This window comes from Nanorana parkeri, unplaced genomic scaffold (assembly GCF_000935625.1).
Source record: "Nanorana parkeri isolate BGI_ZX_2015 unplaced genomic scaffold, ASM93562v1 scaffold845, whole genome shotgun sequence".
In the NCBI taxonomy this organism is placed as follows: domain Eukaryota; kingdom Metazoa; phylum Chordata; class Amphibia; order Anura; family Dicroglossidae; genus Nanorana; species Nanorana parkeri.
In genome coordinates this window covers 180,726-199,430 of record NW_017307113.1, presented here as the reverse complement: position 1 = coordinate 199,430, position 18,705 = coordinate 180,726, and the positions used below count along the sequence as shown (strand labels likewise).

At 42.9% G+C, this 18,705-nt stretch overlaps 1 protein-coding gene across 2 annotated transcripts in view; it reads right to left on the bottom strand.

The window, feature by feature from the left end:
• Positions 1-18,705, bottom strand: part of ARRDC1 (arrestin domain containing 1) — a 42,127-nt gene that overhangs the window by 4,356 nt on the left and 19,066 nt on the right. Inside the window, exons 2-5 of one of the 2 annotated variants that reach the window (XM_018565411.1) lie at positions 10,379-10,494; positions 4,819-4,864; positions 3,584-3,738; positions 2,068-2,250 (exon numbers count right to left, since the gene is read on the bottom strand). In XM_018565411.1, coding sequence (XP_018420913.1) covers positions 2,068-2,250; positions 3,584-3,738; positions 4,819-4,864; positions 10,379-10,494 — 500 coding nt within the window. Of the gene's footprint in view, positions 1-2,067; positions 2,251-3,583; positions 3,739-4,818; positions 4,870-10,378; positions 10,495-18,705 lie in introns of both variants that reach the window. The other variant, XM_018565412.1, reaches the window with a different exon arrangement.

Sequence of the window (18,705 nt, the reverse complement as noted above, 5' to 3'; positions counted from 1 at the left end):
CTTAAAACATTATTATTTCTCTTCACAAAAGTGTTCAGTTGTTTTTCTTGGTTAGGGAAGCCTGCAGGATTACAATAATCCCCTGCTAACATGAATGGGTTAAATGATCCTTAGTGCAACTACATGTTATGTACTACACTACACTACAGCAATAGTTACAATTCTCCACTGCAACATGAATAGGTTAAACCATGATCCATAGTACATAACATGTAGTCGTACTATGGATCATTTAAAGTCACCTGTCCCTTTAGGAAAAAGTATCGGTAATTAGCATCGGCAAGTACATGAGGGGATGTACTTGTACTTGGGCCTGAAAAAGTGGCATCGGGACATCCCTTTAGAGGGTGATGCTCCCCAGCGGGGACATAGACAGCAATAAAAACCTGGAACATATTCCAATTTTATCTCCATTTAGAAATTTTAATAAAGATTAAACGCATTTACACTGCTTGTCTCAAAACGGTTAATTTAAAGTGAAACAGACTTTAAAACATTTTTAAGTTTTGGATATAGTGGAGAGGGATTAGAATACCCGTCAGATTTTGATTGTTGTCTCCATAAAGAAGAGACCCTCTCTGTTTGTCCTGCTGACAATTACTCAAAAGTGATTAGATGGGAAATATTCAAGAACAGGAATAGATGGGAAATATTCAAATGGGGACACCAATTCTGGTGACCCTGCTGGCCACCAATAATTTCCCTCCCACTCCCTGTTGTGGCCATCAGACAGGAAGTGAAGGGAAATCTCTCCCTTATCCAAAACTTAAACAAAAAAAACTCAGAGACACAGACCAGGAAAGGAGAAGAAATCCTCCTCCTAGACAGTTGTCACCAGGTGTCCCTCATTAGAAGAGCTCCTCTCACCTCCTGTTCTGGTGACAACTGTATAATAATTTTGGATTACCTGTCACTTTGACTCCGCAGCAATGTCAGAACAAAAAGAGGAAAAAAAAGTTGGGAGAAATGTCCTCTATTACAGCGCTGCCCCTGAGGTGAGGGTGAACAAATATCGCTTGCGTTACTAAGTGTGCGGCTCCTGAAAATTGCGGACCGGGGTGTCCAACGTTTTGCTGATAGAGAACATAAAAAATGCAGAAGCGCACTACCAAGTAGTGACTGAGCAGGAGAAAATAATCGAATGAGACTTACCAGGGTGTGGGTACTAGCGCGTTGTCAGCGGTGAGATCTGGATGAAGGGTTGCTGGTGGTGGTGGGCAGGCTAATGTGTAAATCGTTGGTGCTGGAAAGACTACGATGTCAAAGGGGAACTGGGTCCGACGTTTAATGTGGCTGGGATCTGAGGGGGCGGCTCGGGTTTGGGAGAAAAATTGGCTGTCTAAAGCGTGCTAGCTGCTGGTGGATGTGTACCTGAGATCTGTGTTTGTGTGTGTGTGTGTGGGGGAGCTCCGGTGAACAGTTGAAGCTGTCAGGCCGGGAATGTCCGGGGGAAACCACTAGTGCGGAAGCTAGCCTGGAGGTGGATGTTGGGGTCGGGTTGGGACTACCCCGCTCGAGGGCACGAGCGGCACGCCCGAAGCAGCGAGCGGTGCGTCCGTGGGGTACAACGGGTGGGAACGAGTGGCGGAGGTTGTGGGTGAAGGAGTTCAAAACTGGCTATGCGTTTCGAAGAGCGGGTCTTTTTCAAGCCACTGAGTGAGTGTCACTCAGTGGCTTGAAAAAGAAGACACATTAGCCGGATTTACACATTAGCCTGCCCACCACCACCAGCAACCCTTCATCCAGATCTCACCGCTGACAATGCGCTAGTACCCACACCCTGGTAAGTCTCATTCGATTATTTTCTCCTGCTCAGTCACTACTTGGTAGTGCGCTTCTGCATTTTTTATGTTCTCTAAGAACAAAAAGAGGGCAACTCCACAGTGAGGACAGCAATAAAATCCTGACAAAGATTTATAATTCTCTGCTCCAACCATGATAAAGAATAAATAAAATAAAAAAGGTTTTGTATATAAATATTATAGATATACTTTGATAAATAAGCATATGAAACATATGAAATTAAATGTATAAGAAAATTTCAGGAGCAGCTCATACCACCCTTACCTGGATAAGAGCTGCCACGATGGCCCCCGTGTCCCGACCGGATTTATTTTCTACCTCTGTGTGGATTTTGATAACTTGGCCCACTATATAGCCCCGCAGGTCAGAGGTCACACTGAGCAGCAGCTGGCCTGATTTCACTAGCTTGTAGTTAAACTTCTTAGTGGAAGTAGCGCAACTGAGTTGCTGGAAGAAAAGGATAAAGTCAAATTAAACTGAATGTTTTAAACACACCGAGTACCTCATTGACTATACCTCATGTCTTCGTCATGATAGAACAATTGTCTCTGACAAGACAAACTCTACATACAAATCATGTCCTTTTCTTTTTAGGCTACATGCTATGGAGGAATAGACCTCAGCAGGCGTCAGTGTGTACTTATCCAGGGCCCAATTTATACTCCCTACACCCCTGGGCAAGCTCCCTTCTCAGCCCACCTTCTCCACTATTCCAGCCAACCATGTACCCTAAAGCTGTCCATACACTTCCATTTTTTTCGTTCAATCTGCAGGTTGAATTAAAAAAAATAAAACAGATCCTCCATCAATGCTATGAGTGATAATTGAGGAATCCCTGCCGTTTTTGTATTGTGACAAACAGCTGCAGGCCACTGTCAGAATACCCGAACAGAGCCAGCAGCTCATAGGCTGCCCACTCTGTACCAAGATTTTCCAACTGGCGCCTTTGGCTGGCATCCAGCTGATCGAGGGATGCCAGCCAAAAGGGTGCAGACAGCAGCACCCACTGTTTAAAATTCACATAATGTATGGCCAGCTTAAGTGTCCTACTAGAAAGATCAGACGTCACAGCTGCACAAGGCATGTTGTTGCTGAAAGAAACAAACAGTTTGCCTATTTTCCATCAATACACCAGGAACAAATGACTAGAAGAGGTCTTAGAACCAAATCATTTGGATCTCTTAGAACCAAAACGACCAATAATGTTCAACTGCTGTTCAACTTCGGCCTTAATATTCTCAATGTACATCCAATACAGCATGCACTGTCACCCTATTTGCTTGAAGTTCAGTTCTAGATGGTCAGACCCAGTATAGGACTCCGCCAGCAAAGATGCACAAACTGTGCAGTCAGAACAGCAGTCTGGTGGTTCTTACCATTAGCAACAGGCCATGCTCATATTAGCTATGTAAAATCTGGCCTTGCACTTATCCTTTAACAGGAATGTATTATATCAAACATGTTTTTAAATACAGTAAATTAAAAAAAAAAAAAAAAAAAAAAAAAAAAAACTCACGCAGGGCCTCTCATTGGCTTCTTATATCTCAGAAGGGCTACACTAGTAAAACATTCTTGCTTCTTAGTTACACTGCCCACATTCTAAAGCTTCTCCAAGAGAGTTCATATTCCCCACTTGGTGCTTGATCTATCAGTTTATTGTGATACCATTATTGGAGTCTGAGTGACAGAAAAAGCTGGCAGAGGATTCAAACCACCAGTGTCTTCCTGGCCAAAATATCAGTTTTGGGTGGACAGACTCTTATAACAATAAAACACTTACATCTATATCTGGAATTTCGTTCAGGTCCAGGGGACGCAGGATATAGAAGAGTTTACTGGTCTTGTAATCTTTGGACAGCTTCCGCGTTTCAATAACTCCCTTCACCTGATGCATCACCTTACCAAACGGCCCTTCGAAGGATGTTGGTGCTGAAGCTGAAAAGATGACAAACATGAATCCGTGGTGTAGAGCACAGGGGAGGATGGCATGTATATACTGATTAGGGCTGTGCATTGCAATAAAAAAGGAAGCTGTTAAATTGCTTTAATATAACTGAATAGTATAGGCAACCCAACAGAAAATAAGACATTTATGTAACTTTGCTATAGTTGCGGCCTACTGCAGTTAGCAGACATTTTAGACTTAAGAAGGCCAAATGTTATAACCGGCAGTAGTGTGTTACATAGATGCAGCACAATCCATGTTACACCATAGTCCATAGTTACTCCAAGACAAGGTTAAAGCACTTATCCAACAGCCCCCTGCCCCCCCAACTATACCTTGCCCATCTTCCCTACCCAGATGCAGACATCTCTGGACAGCCACTGCCTCTGGTGTTTGTTTACATCCTGCATCGAAAGCCTTCAGTGTCTGTGCAGTGCATCCCCAATGACTTTTACAATGTTGTCTCCAGAGGCCAGAGATACTTAGGACACAACCCCGTAGAAGTCTATGGGGAGCTACTATTCAGATACATATGGGACTGTCTCCAGAAGGAGCTGTTGTGCAGACGCGGCCACAACACTGAACACCTGTGATGAAGGGTGTAAACACTGAAAGCAGTAGCTGTTGAATCAGGGTGGGGAAAAAGGGGGGGAAAGAATCACTTGTATTAAAAATTGGACTTATCCTTTAAAGGGAATATTTCAGGGTGGTGTATATGGGATTTGCAATTACCCACTTGTTTTGGCTGGTGCAGGCTTTGATTCGGTCATCCTCATCCTTCCTTTACTAAGAAGAGAGCCACTTTTGTGTACAGAGAAGCAGCCAGTGAAATGTCAGGACCCCAATATACACATGCTTGGTTTGGGTCAGTGACTTGCCATCCAGTGAAAATGGACAGGTATGACAACAAGCTGGAGCCAGCAATGTCAAAATCGGTAAGCAGTGGCAGCTCCTATGATAATGCCCAGTGGCAGCTCTTTTAGTCTCCTTGTCCTCTAAAAGAGACAGTTACATGGTCCAATGTCCATTTATCACATAGTTAGACAGCCAATCTCATTTGCTGATATTACCTGGTAAGAGAAACTGGAAGGGGAAGGTGTGTTCTCCTGGTTGAAGCATTCCTGGAAAACACAGACAATTTCACCATTATAAGACAGAATCTATAGTCCTTTTTTTAAAACAATGCATGTGGAAACAGATTAGGATAAAGAGACCCTGTCATCACAAAACACAAGCCCTGTAACAGAAGCCAATCTATACTTACCTTTTCCACCAACATTTACTGCTCCCCAGCTGCCACAGGTATTTAACTCTTAATGTAGTGAGGTACAAGTTGGCGAGAGGGACCAATAAGTGTGGCAGGACAGACTTGTATTCACACACAGTGGAATAATGAAGCAGCCGGAGAGAAGTGAATCCCTGACATTTTAAGCCAAGGGACAGCAATATAGATGGACTTCTTTAAAGAGGCCTGGTGTTCTTTATAGTCAAGATATAGACATAATATCATGCGATGCTAAAAATAGGCTCTCTGTAGCCTCTGATAAGATGAAACATCCACAGTGCTCTTGGAAGCCAGAAGCCATGTGATTCAGCTCACATAATGAGTTTGGTAGTAGCATTTTTTTCATGCAAAGTAAAATGTATTATAAAATGTATTTATTATTATTATTGCAATGCTGATAGGCAGCCTACTTATCAGTGTGGAGTATGATTTTTACATCTGAAAAGATACATTGAAAAGAAGACCACCACTGAACTATTTGCATCAAAAATGGCTTTATTACCCCATTTAGAAAAACAAACCTTTTAAATGTAAAAAAATAGTTACTTTACGATACCTCATTTTACCTCATCTGCCTTCCACAGAAGTAAAAATGGAAATCATAGCTTCTGTGCGTGGCCACTTAATTTATATTAAATAGAAACTGAACAGGTTTCAGCACACCCACTGAAAGATACATTTGGCCTACAGTGGAAATGCCTACTACTCTCACTGGCTATAAGGAGATGGCAGTTGGTGGAGCTCACCCATTATCTGTGATATAGTTAAACTAAATCAGAGAGAGGAGCATAGAAGAGATAATAAAAGGTAATCATGTGGTCTGTGGCCACAGGCAGCTCTTCTACTTTTAAAAGTTTGTAATACAATGAAGCTATTTGGTAGGCTTACAGGAGGAAAAAAGTTCAGGGTGGGCTTCTCCACAGTATCAATTACCCTAGTATTCTAGCGTTAAGGTACAAGGCAGGGCAGAAGCATGCAGTTGTTAAAATTGCAGTTTGAGAGGTATGGTCACCCTCCTTGTGACCTGTAGTACTACAGAGCATGGGGCATATCACAAGAGGAAGCTGGTCATACAGTGTGAAATTTGTTCAGTGGGTTGCCTTGTTGGTAGCCTCCCATCCAGCATCCTTCATTCAAATAAAATTGTAGAAGCCAGTCAGAAATTTTTTGCGTGAACAGTGATGGCTGCTGTCACTGTTCGGGTATTACGACCGCTGTCAGAATACAATAGCCCAGCGGGGGATTCATCCAAACCTGTTTGGTGTGAATGTAGGAATCGGTTATATTTTTTCGTTCAGCCCGCAGTATATGTACAGCTTTACTTTACAAAGGCTTTGCCAGGTAAATTACTTCGTAATATGTTTTCAGCCAAGTATCTGGCAGATTGGCTGGAGTTGGTCTTAAGGAAAAAACCATCTATTCCTGTAATATGAACAATATATACTCTATGCCCCAGCTAAGGTTTCTGAGAAAACCCACTTGAGGGCAAAGAAGTATATTGATAAAATCTTGGAAGATATTAATAAGAAAAAAAATCAATATCAGGCACGGTGCTGAAAGCCTGCAAGGATTGAGCAATATTTATTCTATGAAATAGAATTTTCAGCTGCTCCCCATGCAGCTTTTCCGTGTTATGACCTAAACTGGAGCAAACCCAACTGAGAAGACCTTCCATGCAGAGGACAAGGCCGTTAAGCTGGCTTCATACCAATGTATTTTGATAATACTCATCACTGCAATGCATGATAAGTGTGCTGTCCTTGTACCATTCCTTCAGAATGACACTCCAGCGCTCAATTACAGTACCCCACAATGCGCTCATGCTGCAGTGCACTGCAAGACATGCGCCATAATGCGCTGTATTAAAAAACGCTGCAAGGACAGTTTCTACCATAAGCGTGTGTTGGAAGCGGATTCTAAAAAGGTGGCCACACACTAGCAGTTTCAATTGGAAATTTTCCGTTCTGCCACGAACCCTCATTTGATTATAGCTCGAATACCCCATCAAGCATAGTCAAATGTCGATTTTCAAAAATCGTTAGCTATACTAACCAACCAGTTTTTGCAGAACGATGGAAATCATTTCCTTTTGCGCATGTGCTGTGTTCTTGCAGAGATTTTTGACATACGAAAACCCCAATAATTCATTGTTTTTGTTGTTCGGTCAGAAAAATTTTTTTCCAACCTGACCAAACAAAACATTTCGATCACAATATCCAAAACGAAAGTCAGTGATGTACCATCAACGGTTCGGTTATCGTTCAAAAGACCATTCGTGTATGCGCACCTTAAATGCATTGGCTACCTTAATGCAACGCACCGAATTCATAGGCAGCCTGTAAACGCAACCCCTTAATCTACAAGTGCCATTTAAAAAACCGCACCAAGGCATAATCTTTGTTCCAAAACCTGGTAAAGCAGGCCTTGAGATCTCTCCACCATGGCCCTACCAACATGCATTAAACACGCAACAGCACTGGCTATATTCACAAGAATCAGTATGATGCCTGCTACAGTGAAGGAAGTAATTGGTTCATTCACCTCATGTGACATTAGCCACATACAGTAAAAGTGTTTCAAACAAGAACTACTGGAATTTATTGAATGAATTGGTAACAAGGAAAATATTGCAGGGTTTTCATGCATTTGGCACAAGGCTTCAGACTTCATTCACACACCCAGAAATGTATTGCAAATTTCTGAATCAATTTTATTGAATCGCCCATATACATTTACACAGACTTACAAGTACAAAGTCGATAGGCAGAGTTGACTCCCTGGAATGTGTTGCCAGAGTTAGTAGAACAGTTGAAAATATAATCTTTAAGACGTGCAATTACATCTGCGTCACAAATGGTTGGGCTGTGAGAAGGAGCAAACATATTTGGGCCTGTGTCAATGGGCTTTTGTTGTCATCAGAACTGATTTTCTGTCCATACAAGCCAATGGTGATACAAAAGCAGCTTAAAACAGGTTGGTGAAGCTTAGGAGGAGATCACATGCATGTCAGAAGGAAGTCAACTAGACCGGTCAGTGAATTCTGAATGATTTCAAAAGGGTCTCAAACGGTTATCAAATGAGAGCAGAATGCACCTGAATGCATGATGCATTTGCCCATCAACACTAATCCTATAAAGATAAAAAGGTGAGCGAGCGAGAGAGAGAAGGTGGAACTTTGGGAATTTAACCTCCAGACTGACAACCATCCATCAAGGCATTTTTGATGAGGGCTGAGGGCTCGCCTGCATTGCATAGAGACCCAGTGATAATGTCAATGGGTCTAAAATAAGGTATTTCATAAAAAAAATTTAAAAAAAAGGGATGGTTAAAAATATGAGCAGATTACATAATTAAATATCAGGTATGTTTACCTTATGTCCCACATTAAGGGTGCAACATGAAACATGGTCAGATCACAGATCGCGACATCACCACACTTGCAGTCCATTGATACTTCCTCCTGTCCATGTTACCGAATATCCATACCTCGGTATGGACATGTGGAAGACTCTGCAGGAGCCAGAGCTTTACACCCACAATCTACTGATCACGGTTGCAATGCCTTACTGCCTCCTATGCAAAAAAACATTTTTTTTTCTTTTATGAAGAAGCTTGTATTTCCTTTTAACCGAATGCCCACTTTACTAGTCAAAAAGGTAAAGCATACATTTCCTGTCACCCAACAAATTTGAAATGCGGTCTGAAAAGCATGGAGCTATTAATGGATGTAATCTGACAACTAAAGTTTATAAGAACTACATTATCTATAACCAAGAAACATGTGCATTTACTTGATAGCCAACTCTAGCAGGGTGCAAGGAACCACACAGCCTGCTATCAACAGCGGCTTCAAAACTACAGTTACTCTTTGTGCGGAAGGAATCAATGACAAGCCAAGAACTTGGACATAATTAGATAATAGCTACCAGTACTTCTTTGCAGCTTAAAACTGAAAGTAAAAACATGTGTTTTGTTTTTATCTGGATTGAGTAGGGCAAGTTAAAAAAAATCTCCTTTTTGAGTTATGGTCTCGTTGTACTCCAATCAGGTATACAGACCACTGCCTGTAATTTGCAGCCCAATTATAAAATGTGGGCATGTTGTAGGGCCAGCAGTACTTAAAGTGACATTAAAGTAGCATTAAGGTCTGGGCGTTTAGCTTAATGCATTCTCTGCATTAGGGTAAAAACAGGCCAGCACCTTTTTTCTACCCCAGTCCCCCCCAAACTTACCTGTCAGCTCGTCCCCGCCACCGGTCCAGAATCAATCCTCCGTACCCTGAACCTCCGGGTTGCGGGGAAGGATACTGATGGCAGAAGGAGCCTGATCCAGCGCTGACTGCTGTGTCTTCTGTGTCCCATGGTGTCTGTCCGCGTGCACGCTCCCGGCTGTGCCTCTCCTCTTCTCCCGGCTGAAGATCACTACTGCACATGCGCCCTCCCCATGATCTTCATAGCCGCTCGAGAATCAACAGATCGGAGCGACTGGCGGAGACACAGGTACGTTTTTACCCATTTGGTAATTTTCTTTTATGTTTTTGCATACTGCTTGCATTATTGTACTTTAATTAAGTATAGAGAGCTCCAAGAACGAAGGAGAGCTGGTCATGAGACTTTAAAAAGGTCACGTGACCATGTTTTTCTTCCCGATGTTTTTTGTTTTATCTCCCATTCATTTAATAGCAGTCCACTAGCTTCAGGCTTCCGAAGCTGGCAGAGCACTAAGCACATAAAGAATATAGCTGTGCTCTATAAATGTGCCATGACCAGTACAGTCCTACTGCTACTTTTTAAATCAGTCCCTTTATCAGACATCTCAACTCTCCCGGACAAAAGATAGCGGCTCCCGGACGCCAGGGAGAGAAACATTTTATCCCGGAAAGGTCTACTCTGTTCTATCTAGCAAAGTAAACATTTCCCTGCTGTCTGGTTTGTGCTTTTATTTTGATATCGAGGCCGCCGTCAGAACAAAAAAGACCGCATGGAAACTAATAGGCTGCTACTGGCTATTTCATTTGCAATGGACAATAGCAGGCTGGCTATTGTACTCGCCCTTTGCTACTGTCAATCAGCAGAGGTGGACATTAATTTCTCCATCAGGTGAATATTCCCTGGGGGAGACGGCTATTAAAATTTGACCAAGCTTTTAAACACTGACCCAGACTATGAAAGAAAAAGAAAAAAGAAAGAGTTTCAGTTTTAGATATGCAGAGAAGGGTCAGAACGTCTGTTTTTCCCCTGTGTGATCACCAAGACAGGAAGTGATGAGACATTTTCCTAATGAACACCAAGAAATAAAAGCCAAAATCTGTTGACTGGAGTGTTACCAGGGAAGAGTCCGATAGATTTACCTTTGTCTGCTAATGAGAATGTTCCACTGAAGTACTGCTCCTCTATGTTCCATGAGGTCTCGTTGACTTTGTTTGACACACCGCATGACCCAACACAGTTGACTTTGATGGCTATGGAGGAAAAGAGAAGAGAGACGGGGTTAGATGTGCTGAAATCATTTATCAGAATGCACCATATTCACAGCCAAGTTTTTTTTAGCACTTTCCATCACCAGAGTATTATAACCAGATTTTTTTCAACTGTTGATGGAGTTGGAAGAACTGTGTGACCCCATTATTGGGGTGATTTCCCCCTACTTCCTGTCCCTGTGACACCAGGACAGAAATCGTGGAAAGCAGCGATCACAAGGACAGGAAGGCAAAGACAGAAAAAAAAAAATTATGGTCAGATAGTCTAACCCTTCCTCACACTGTGTCCCTGTTAGAGAAACTTTCCATCACTTCCTGTCGAGACAGGAGGTAAGGGTAAAGCTCCCCAACAGGGACAAACACAGCAATAAAAACCTGAAAGAGTCTACAACGCTTTCACTTCACCAGAAAACAAAATAGCAAGTTTTGTCTGGAGTTTGGGAGACTTTAGGCAATGCTGCATGCAAAAAATAAAATTAAAAAGCCCCTTCTAAAAGGAAACAAAATCTTATATTTAAAATGTTTTACGTGCTAGGCCTGTAAGTAAACACCACACACACTGGCTATTTGAAGTGAACCTGTCATGCCGAGAGCCATCATGACCTGCTTTTAGGGATGCAGATATTGGAGCAGTCATCCCAATCCTGGCTGCACAATTGTTTCTGCACTTCTAAGCTTACAGCTTTCAGAGGATGAGACCACCTCTTAGAAGCAATGCAAGTACCCAGAAGTTCTTTCCAGCTTGGAAACATTTTTAGGTGTTCATAACTCCCACAAGCCCCCCATCCGTGACATATAAAGGGTTAAACTTGATCAGGCGGCTTCCCCGTCTTCCTGCGGTCTTTTCCATAGAGCTGAGGGGGAGCAGGGTTCCCCTGGTAACAGAGGAAGCAGCAAAGTCTGCCCTATAAATAGCCAAGCGCTCAGTCTGTGTCTTCACCTTATCAAGTCACAGCGGCGATGGACAAGTCACAGGCCCCAGAATTACCCAGAAGCCTCTAGTTCACGGCCATCCAGCCTTTAGGGAAGTAAAAATACCATAATGACCTGCCAGAAGTTAGCAAAGTCTGTTGGTATGCACATTTCATGCCCAACTCTAGAAAACTTTTTAGGTTTAGTATGAGCTGTGAACCCCTTTAAAAAAGGTGTTTACTACTGTCTGTGTCCCCACTAGAATGATTTACCCATTCTTTGTTTCCTGGTGACAATTGGGGCATAAAGTGAGAAACCCAAACTTTTTCAGTTGTCACCAGAACAGGAGGTGAAGGGAAATCTTCTAGCGGGACACCTGTCCTGGTGACAACTGTTCAAAAGGGGATTTTCCCTTATTTGGCGTGATTTCCTCTCACTTCCTGTTGTGTCCAGGGCAGTAAATGAAGGGAAGGCTTCCAAACAAGAGAAGGTACGGAGATTTCCCTTCACTTCCTGTTTTGAAGACATAACTAAGTGAAAAGGAGATGACCCCCAAATTGAGGCAAAAATCCCACCTTTGACCCCCACCAGATCATTTCCTCTTCCGATGACAATATTTTGAATTTCCCCATCACTTTCTGACCCAGTGACAATTATTCACCAGGGCATATAGAGAGGGTGAATCACAGACTGCAATCAAACTCAAACACTGGTTTTATTTTGAATAAGAATAGAGAATTTGAATAAGAATAGAGAACAGAAAATGAGATCTGCATTTCTGATGCACTTGCTTTTTTTAAAGTCTTAGGTACTGTAATTGAAGAATGAATTGAATCTTATAATTTAGGGGGTCTATTTTATAAAGGCTTTCACCCAAGATTCACACAGTTTTCACCCAGAATGTAACCATTTTATAATTCAAATCACATTAGAAATATGTGAATCTTAGGTCAAAGTTGGGTCCTTTTAATTTATAAATAGACTCCTGTGTGTCTGCTGGAGCTTTTAGTAACATCAGTTTGAAAGGTTATAAATAGGGATGCACCGATCCCGGTTTTTCGGTATCAAAATCGAAATTTGTAAAGTTCATTTTACATTTTAAAGTCCTAGAAATCCCGCTTTTAATGACCTATCAAATATTGGACCATTTGCAAACAATAACACATTTCAAATAACCCAGCACTTTTTATCGATGGCATCCGATTAAAACCCTATACTTTTCCGCACAATCCTGTACGTTTTTTTTTTCCCCAGAAGCCCCCATGAGACTAATCGCAGGAAGTTAGAGACTGCACGCTTTGTTACATCTACAAATGAGGCCAAACTGGTTCACTAAGCAGCACTTATTTCCCTCTCCCTGTTCGGCTGGAGCGCTAATATCCTCTGTAACCACCAAATAAAAAGGAAACTGAACAGGTCTGCAATGTACACAGAGGACAGAAAAAGGACGAGAGTCATAAGAAGAGGGTTAATAAGAGACTCATTCAAAAGAAAGATTTACGTTTCCTGTACAGTTGTTAGAAGATTTCAATAAAAGGTTTTAAAAAGGAGTTGTAAAGTGCCAGCATATCCTATCCTGTTCTAACATCAGCACTGTAATATGAATACAGAGTAGAGTTGTTTATGATGATGCAATCAAAACTTACTTGGAAAAAAAATCCCTTTTATGTAGCGAGTGCTGCCTTCTGTCTGCCCACAACTTCCTGGATTTTCAGGGTGCTTTGCGTCTCTTTCCCTGCTGCTTAAAAGGAGAACTATGGGGTCAGTGTTTTTCCCCATAGTTCTCCTCAGGGTAACAGGAGGACACAAACTAGCGTCCTAACGTCACCCTAAGCTCAGTATACCGCCAGCTACAGCTCGCGGTATACTGAGACGCCGCAGCCGGAGCGGATCCCGACTTAGACGACGGGATCCGCCCAGCTGCGTGAGTGACAGCTGGCTCTGCCTATCTAGAGGCAGAGCCAGCTGTACCCGCCCCCTCCCCCGTCCGTTCCGCCAGTCAGATCGGAGTGGGGAGGGGGGAATCCAGTCCCTCCCCTGTCACGGCAGAGAGCCGTGACAGGATCGAGAGGTGAGCGAACCCGCTATGTGTTCGCCCACCTCCCGATCTACTGAGCCGACCTGTGACAGTCTCATTGTCACAGGTCGGCTAGAACTATGAGGTGAGGAGCTTCTTTTGGGGCGTATTTCCGTGCGTATCCATTAGAATACAGCCGGGTGGCTTTCGTAAACGCATGTTTGATGCGCATTTTCGCAGACAGCAAATCGCGGTAAAAACACGACCCGTAACGCGTGTCAAATGCGCATATCACGAACGCCCAGGTGTGAACCTAGCCTTAGGGAGTTATTGATAAAGGTTGTCAATACAATCGTCTTTGCTGATTGAATCAATGAAAGAATGAGTGAATGTCACCCGGTTTCTTCTGAAACATTTTGATATCAAAAGTTGTAACGCTGAAGGAAAGTTTTAAAAAAATCAGTGTAAGATTGCTGAAATGGCATTGGAAACAAATTATAATATCACTTCCCAGAGATTCAGCATTCCTCCTCCTGAAATATTGAACGACACCAGTTTTAAAGGTGCTGTCAATCAACTGGAATACACAAATTATGTATATTGAAATAGGGAGCCGTGGAGATGTCTTCAGATCCTCCATGGTAAATGAAACCTCTTAGACTTAGTGTGAAATGGAGAGCTGTGGGGGATGTCATCAGATCCTTTATAGTGCCGGAAGAAGTGTGAAATGGAGAGGTCTTCAGATCCTCTATGGTTCAGGGACCTCTTAGACTTAGGAAGAATGAAATGGAGAGATGTGGAGATGTCCTCAGATCCTCTATAATGCAGGGACCTTTTGTACTGAAGTGTGAAATAAAGAGCTGTGGAGAGGTCTTCATATCCTCTATGGTGCAGGGACCTCTACGACTTAAGAGTACCTCCCACCTTCCTTGCTGATATAAAGGGAAGAATTGTCCCCATCAACCACAGAATTTCCAAGTTTAAGAACAGCACTATTATTACTATTGTTCCCCAAGGTAGCCATTAAAAGGTTTAGCTTTCACCAGAAAGTGTTACTGACCCAATAGAGCCAAGGCAGTATTGGGCTTTTCAATGGCAACAAAACAGATATGCAGATTTAGATGTACATTACCCATTCCATTACTTGCGTCTGTGCATTCCTCGGCTGCTGTAAAAATGGCATCCATTAGAGGCCCATTTTCATGGGAATGTGGGGACTATTATTTGTGTTTTTTCCCCAGTTTTATTTCAGTTACTGCCCCTTTAAGAAAATGTAACAGTCATTTTATCGGCGGGAAAAATCGTTATTTTGGCGGGAAAACATCGCCACGAGGATTTCTGGAAGTTTCCACAGCCACCCTATATAAAGGAGGTGCTCCTAGGAATAATTATCAGTTGGAATCCTGATCTTCAAGCTCCCTCACCCCCCTAGTCGCGGTATTTTATGTGGTTTGTAACCTCATACGAGGGGGACTATTTCCTTGAGTGATGTATTGCTCGGGTTTCAATAACTGGGCAATATGGTTGGTTTTAACATTTTACTGGTTGATTGATTTTAATTGGTTATTAAAAATTGATCTAATTATTTATTCCAATAAAATGCTGCGGCCAATTAAAGCCAATTCAAATGAAATAGTGTGTTTATGGTTATTTAGAGTATTAAGTTAGTATAAGCATATGTCACCTACAGTACCATGCAGACTGGCAGTTAATAGGAGGGTTTGCTTTATACTGTGCATCTATTTGTACACATGGCTTCCTTCTCTGAGGAACTACTTCCTGCTATAAACTGTACAGATTGCAGATTACAAGATCAGATTTTGAGGGGGTCACAGAGGACTGTTGCCAATTTATCACCTACCTATTTAGATACCACCAATTAAGTGTTCTCAGAAGGAAATCGTGATTGGAATAGTTGGGAGTACCTCCTCCAGGATAACAGACACTCCAGGTGTCTTCATGTAACCTCCACTGGCACAGCATAAACATGATTGCTCAGAGGAGAATGGAAAGACACGTTATTGAATGGTGTCAGGTCTGACCTTTCTAGGACGTCTATGAGGAACCTTTATGGTTATAACTCCCTCTTGGTAAGATTAGGTGCAGTGTGTCACCAAGTCTTGGGCAATGAGTGAAATCTCATTAGGTTAACCATTAAGCCTTGATAACAGTCACACAATAATATTACAGTACAGCTTCCTCTGTGTCTGCTTTACATTTAATCTGATGCCAAACATTAAATATTTGCTCCACCTGGTATGTGCAACATTTGTAACCATTTCCAATGACAACCATCAGTTACCCATACTGTATCTTCAGTTGGAAAAGCCTCAGTGCTCAAAAATATACACGGTTGGCAGCTAGCCTGCTTTTCTTCAACCAGGGATGCTACTTTCATGGAGTTTCTATTTTCTTCCCTGTGTTTATGTAGGTTTTCTTTCTACAACATTCTCAGGTTAAAGCTCAGACAACCCATGATTTCAGTTTTTGATAAGTGCTAGAGAGTTAAGTCATGTGACAAGGGTCTTCTATGTCTCAGGGACTCTGTTGGGGACTATGCCAAATTCCTGTGTCTACACCTGCTGTGGCCATTATGAGGGGCTGGATTTTAGGAATTATATGCTATGGAGAATGTAACAGGAACACTACGATTTAATGGAGTAGTTAAAAATAGAGCTACAGACTATGGCAGCAAGATTCTATCACTGGAATCTTACCTTTCCCTGGCACGTGCCAGTCCAACGACTATGGTAGTAGGATCAGGCGTATGGTGACGGGCTTTAACCCCTTCGTGACTGACGACGTACAGTGTACGTCGCCAGCATCGGGGCTGTTTAAACAGACTCCCGGCGACTTTTGCCGCCGGGACTCTGTTTAAACTTGTAGAGCCGACTGTCGGCTTTACAACAGAAGCGATCCTGGCGACTTACCTGTCGCCAGATCGCTTCTGCGTCCCGAAGAAGGGGCCCCCCCCCCCCCGCCGGACACCCCCGCCGTGCTTCCCGGGCTCCGTTGCCCCTCCTACGGGCCCGGGACCGGCGATCTTTGTGTCCGCGGGGAGCTGGGGAGGAGGTCGACGAACTTCCGTTCATCGATCCCCTCCCCGTTCTATGGGACCGGGAGCGATGCAGATTGCATCACTTCCGGTCCCTGGGCTGTCAGTTCTGGGCTCCTGCAGCCCAGCTATAAGCTATTGAAGTGCGATCTGCACTTCAATAGCTTATTTCCAGTGTAAAGGTGACACTGGGGGTCTTTTGGACCCCCAGCATCACCTTAAAGAGTACCTGTCACCACCATCTGCTATCACATGGGGGGGCTTGTAAGCCCCCCCATGTGATAGCAGTCAAAGTAAAGTTAAAAAAAAAAATACGTTTTTTAAATTAAATTTAAATAAAATAAATCTAATCATAATAATAAAAAAAAAAAAATTTAAAAGTCCCCCGCGCGTCGCCACGTAAACACGCGTCGGGTGCGCCTACGTATGAAAACGACGAACGCGCTACACATGTTGGGTATCGCCGCGCACGCCGGAGTGAGAGCAATAATTCTAGGGCCAGTATTTTGGGGTATCTCTAAATTGATGACCTGTGGGGGCTTTTAAAGCGTCTATGGACTTTTTGGGGTACTGGGGTTTTTCGCCGTTTTACGGATGCACGCAATTTGTAACCTGGGCATGTTGGGTATCGTTTTACTCGTTGTAACCTCATCTTTTATATTTCATTTAAAAAAATGGGTATTTGGTTGTGTTTTGGGGCATTTAAATTACATTTTTCACTAAATATTGGGGTTTAATAAGGAGTTGCGCTAATATTGCGCAACATAAAAATGTGCAACTACCACCATTTTATTCTATAGGGTCTTGGTATTCAGAAAATATATAATGTTGGGGGGTTTTAAGTAATTTTCAGGCCTAAAATGTGGAATATAACATGGGTACAAAAAATGAAAGGCCTCAGTCATGAAGGGGTTAATCAATATTTTGTACTGGGTACACTCACACAGCTGAACATCTAAAAGCGAACGTTTGGTTCCAAAGAGGTCTGTGAGAGATATAGGACTTTACCAGCGAGTATCCCGAGTTTGCAGAGCACTGGCTGCATGAAAATTATGGGTTGACCGCAAGATTAATTGACCATTTGCTCCTAAAGCTGAAGTGTGATCTGTTTATAGTTTACCTGCCTTGTATCCTCTCTCCCCATCATCGAAACGCTAATTAAAGAAGTATTGGGAGTGTAAAATATATATTTCTCAATACTTAGCTGTAGTGTCACACGCCAGCTCTATCACATGCCGACTATATAAATTATACACACGAACAATAGATAGATAGATAGATAATGTAACCGCTGATCACTCAGCTCATGATCTCCTCCCTGCAGAAAGCAGTGACCGTCAGTTTCCACTCCCAGAGAGAATCCCCTCTGTTCCTCCAGTGCTCATTGGAGGGACAGACAGGGTAGGGGACAGGCACAGTTGGCTCTGGCTCTAGAGAGACCAAGCCAGCTCTCAATCAGGCAGCAGGGTGATTGTCGGGATCTTTCCCAGCTGCAGCATGGTTCTGCGCTGTCAGCATAATAGTGAGCAGTAGTCCGCTATATATGTTGACTTTTGGTCACAGGAGGACATTAGTAAATGCATAACTGTGACCCAAAAGAGAAGTAAAGCCAAAAAAAAAAAAAAGGAAGGGTTGGCTTTACTTCTCTTATAATATTTTTAAATAAAACATTTGCATTTTTATCAGCCAATGTAGAAATATTACAGTGCCTGAAAAGGACTGGCTGCAAATAACAGGTCCAAAGTCTTAATAAACCAGCATAGCCTACCTGTATATGAATTTCTGGATTTACTTTCACCCTAAAACACAATACGGTGAACAAGAAATGAAGCCGCCCGCTGCAGCTTTATACACATGCAAAGATAAATGACATTTATGGCCCAGATTGTCATGTGTGTGCTTTGAATGGAGCGCTCCTTTAAATGGTAGGTGTCCAAAGTTCACATGGACCCTGCAGTCCTGGAATGGGTGAAGGGTAGCAGGTATAGCCGGCTCTGCTGTGTCTACATACAGACATTGCCTGTTTCCTCAGCGGCTCAATGACTGCAAACAAAAGGCAAAGACTGGGCCGGGGACCAAAACCTGAGTCAGACGACCTCCCCCCTCACCCAGGACTGCACTTCTCCCATTACAAGTTCTCCCTATTACCTCTGCACCAGGCTCCCTTCCCCCACACTGCATAACCCCTTGTGTACCGTCACATCTGAAC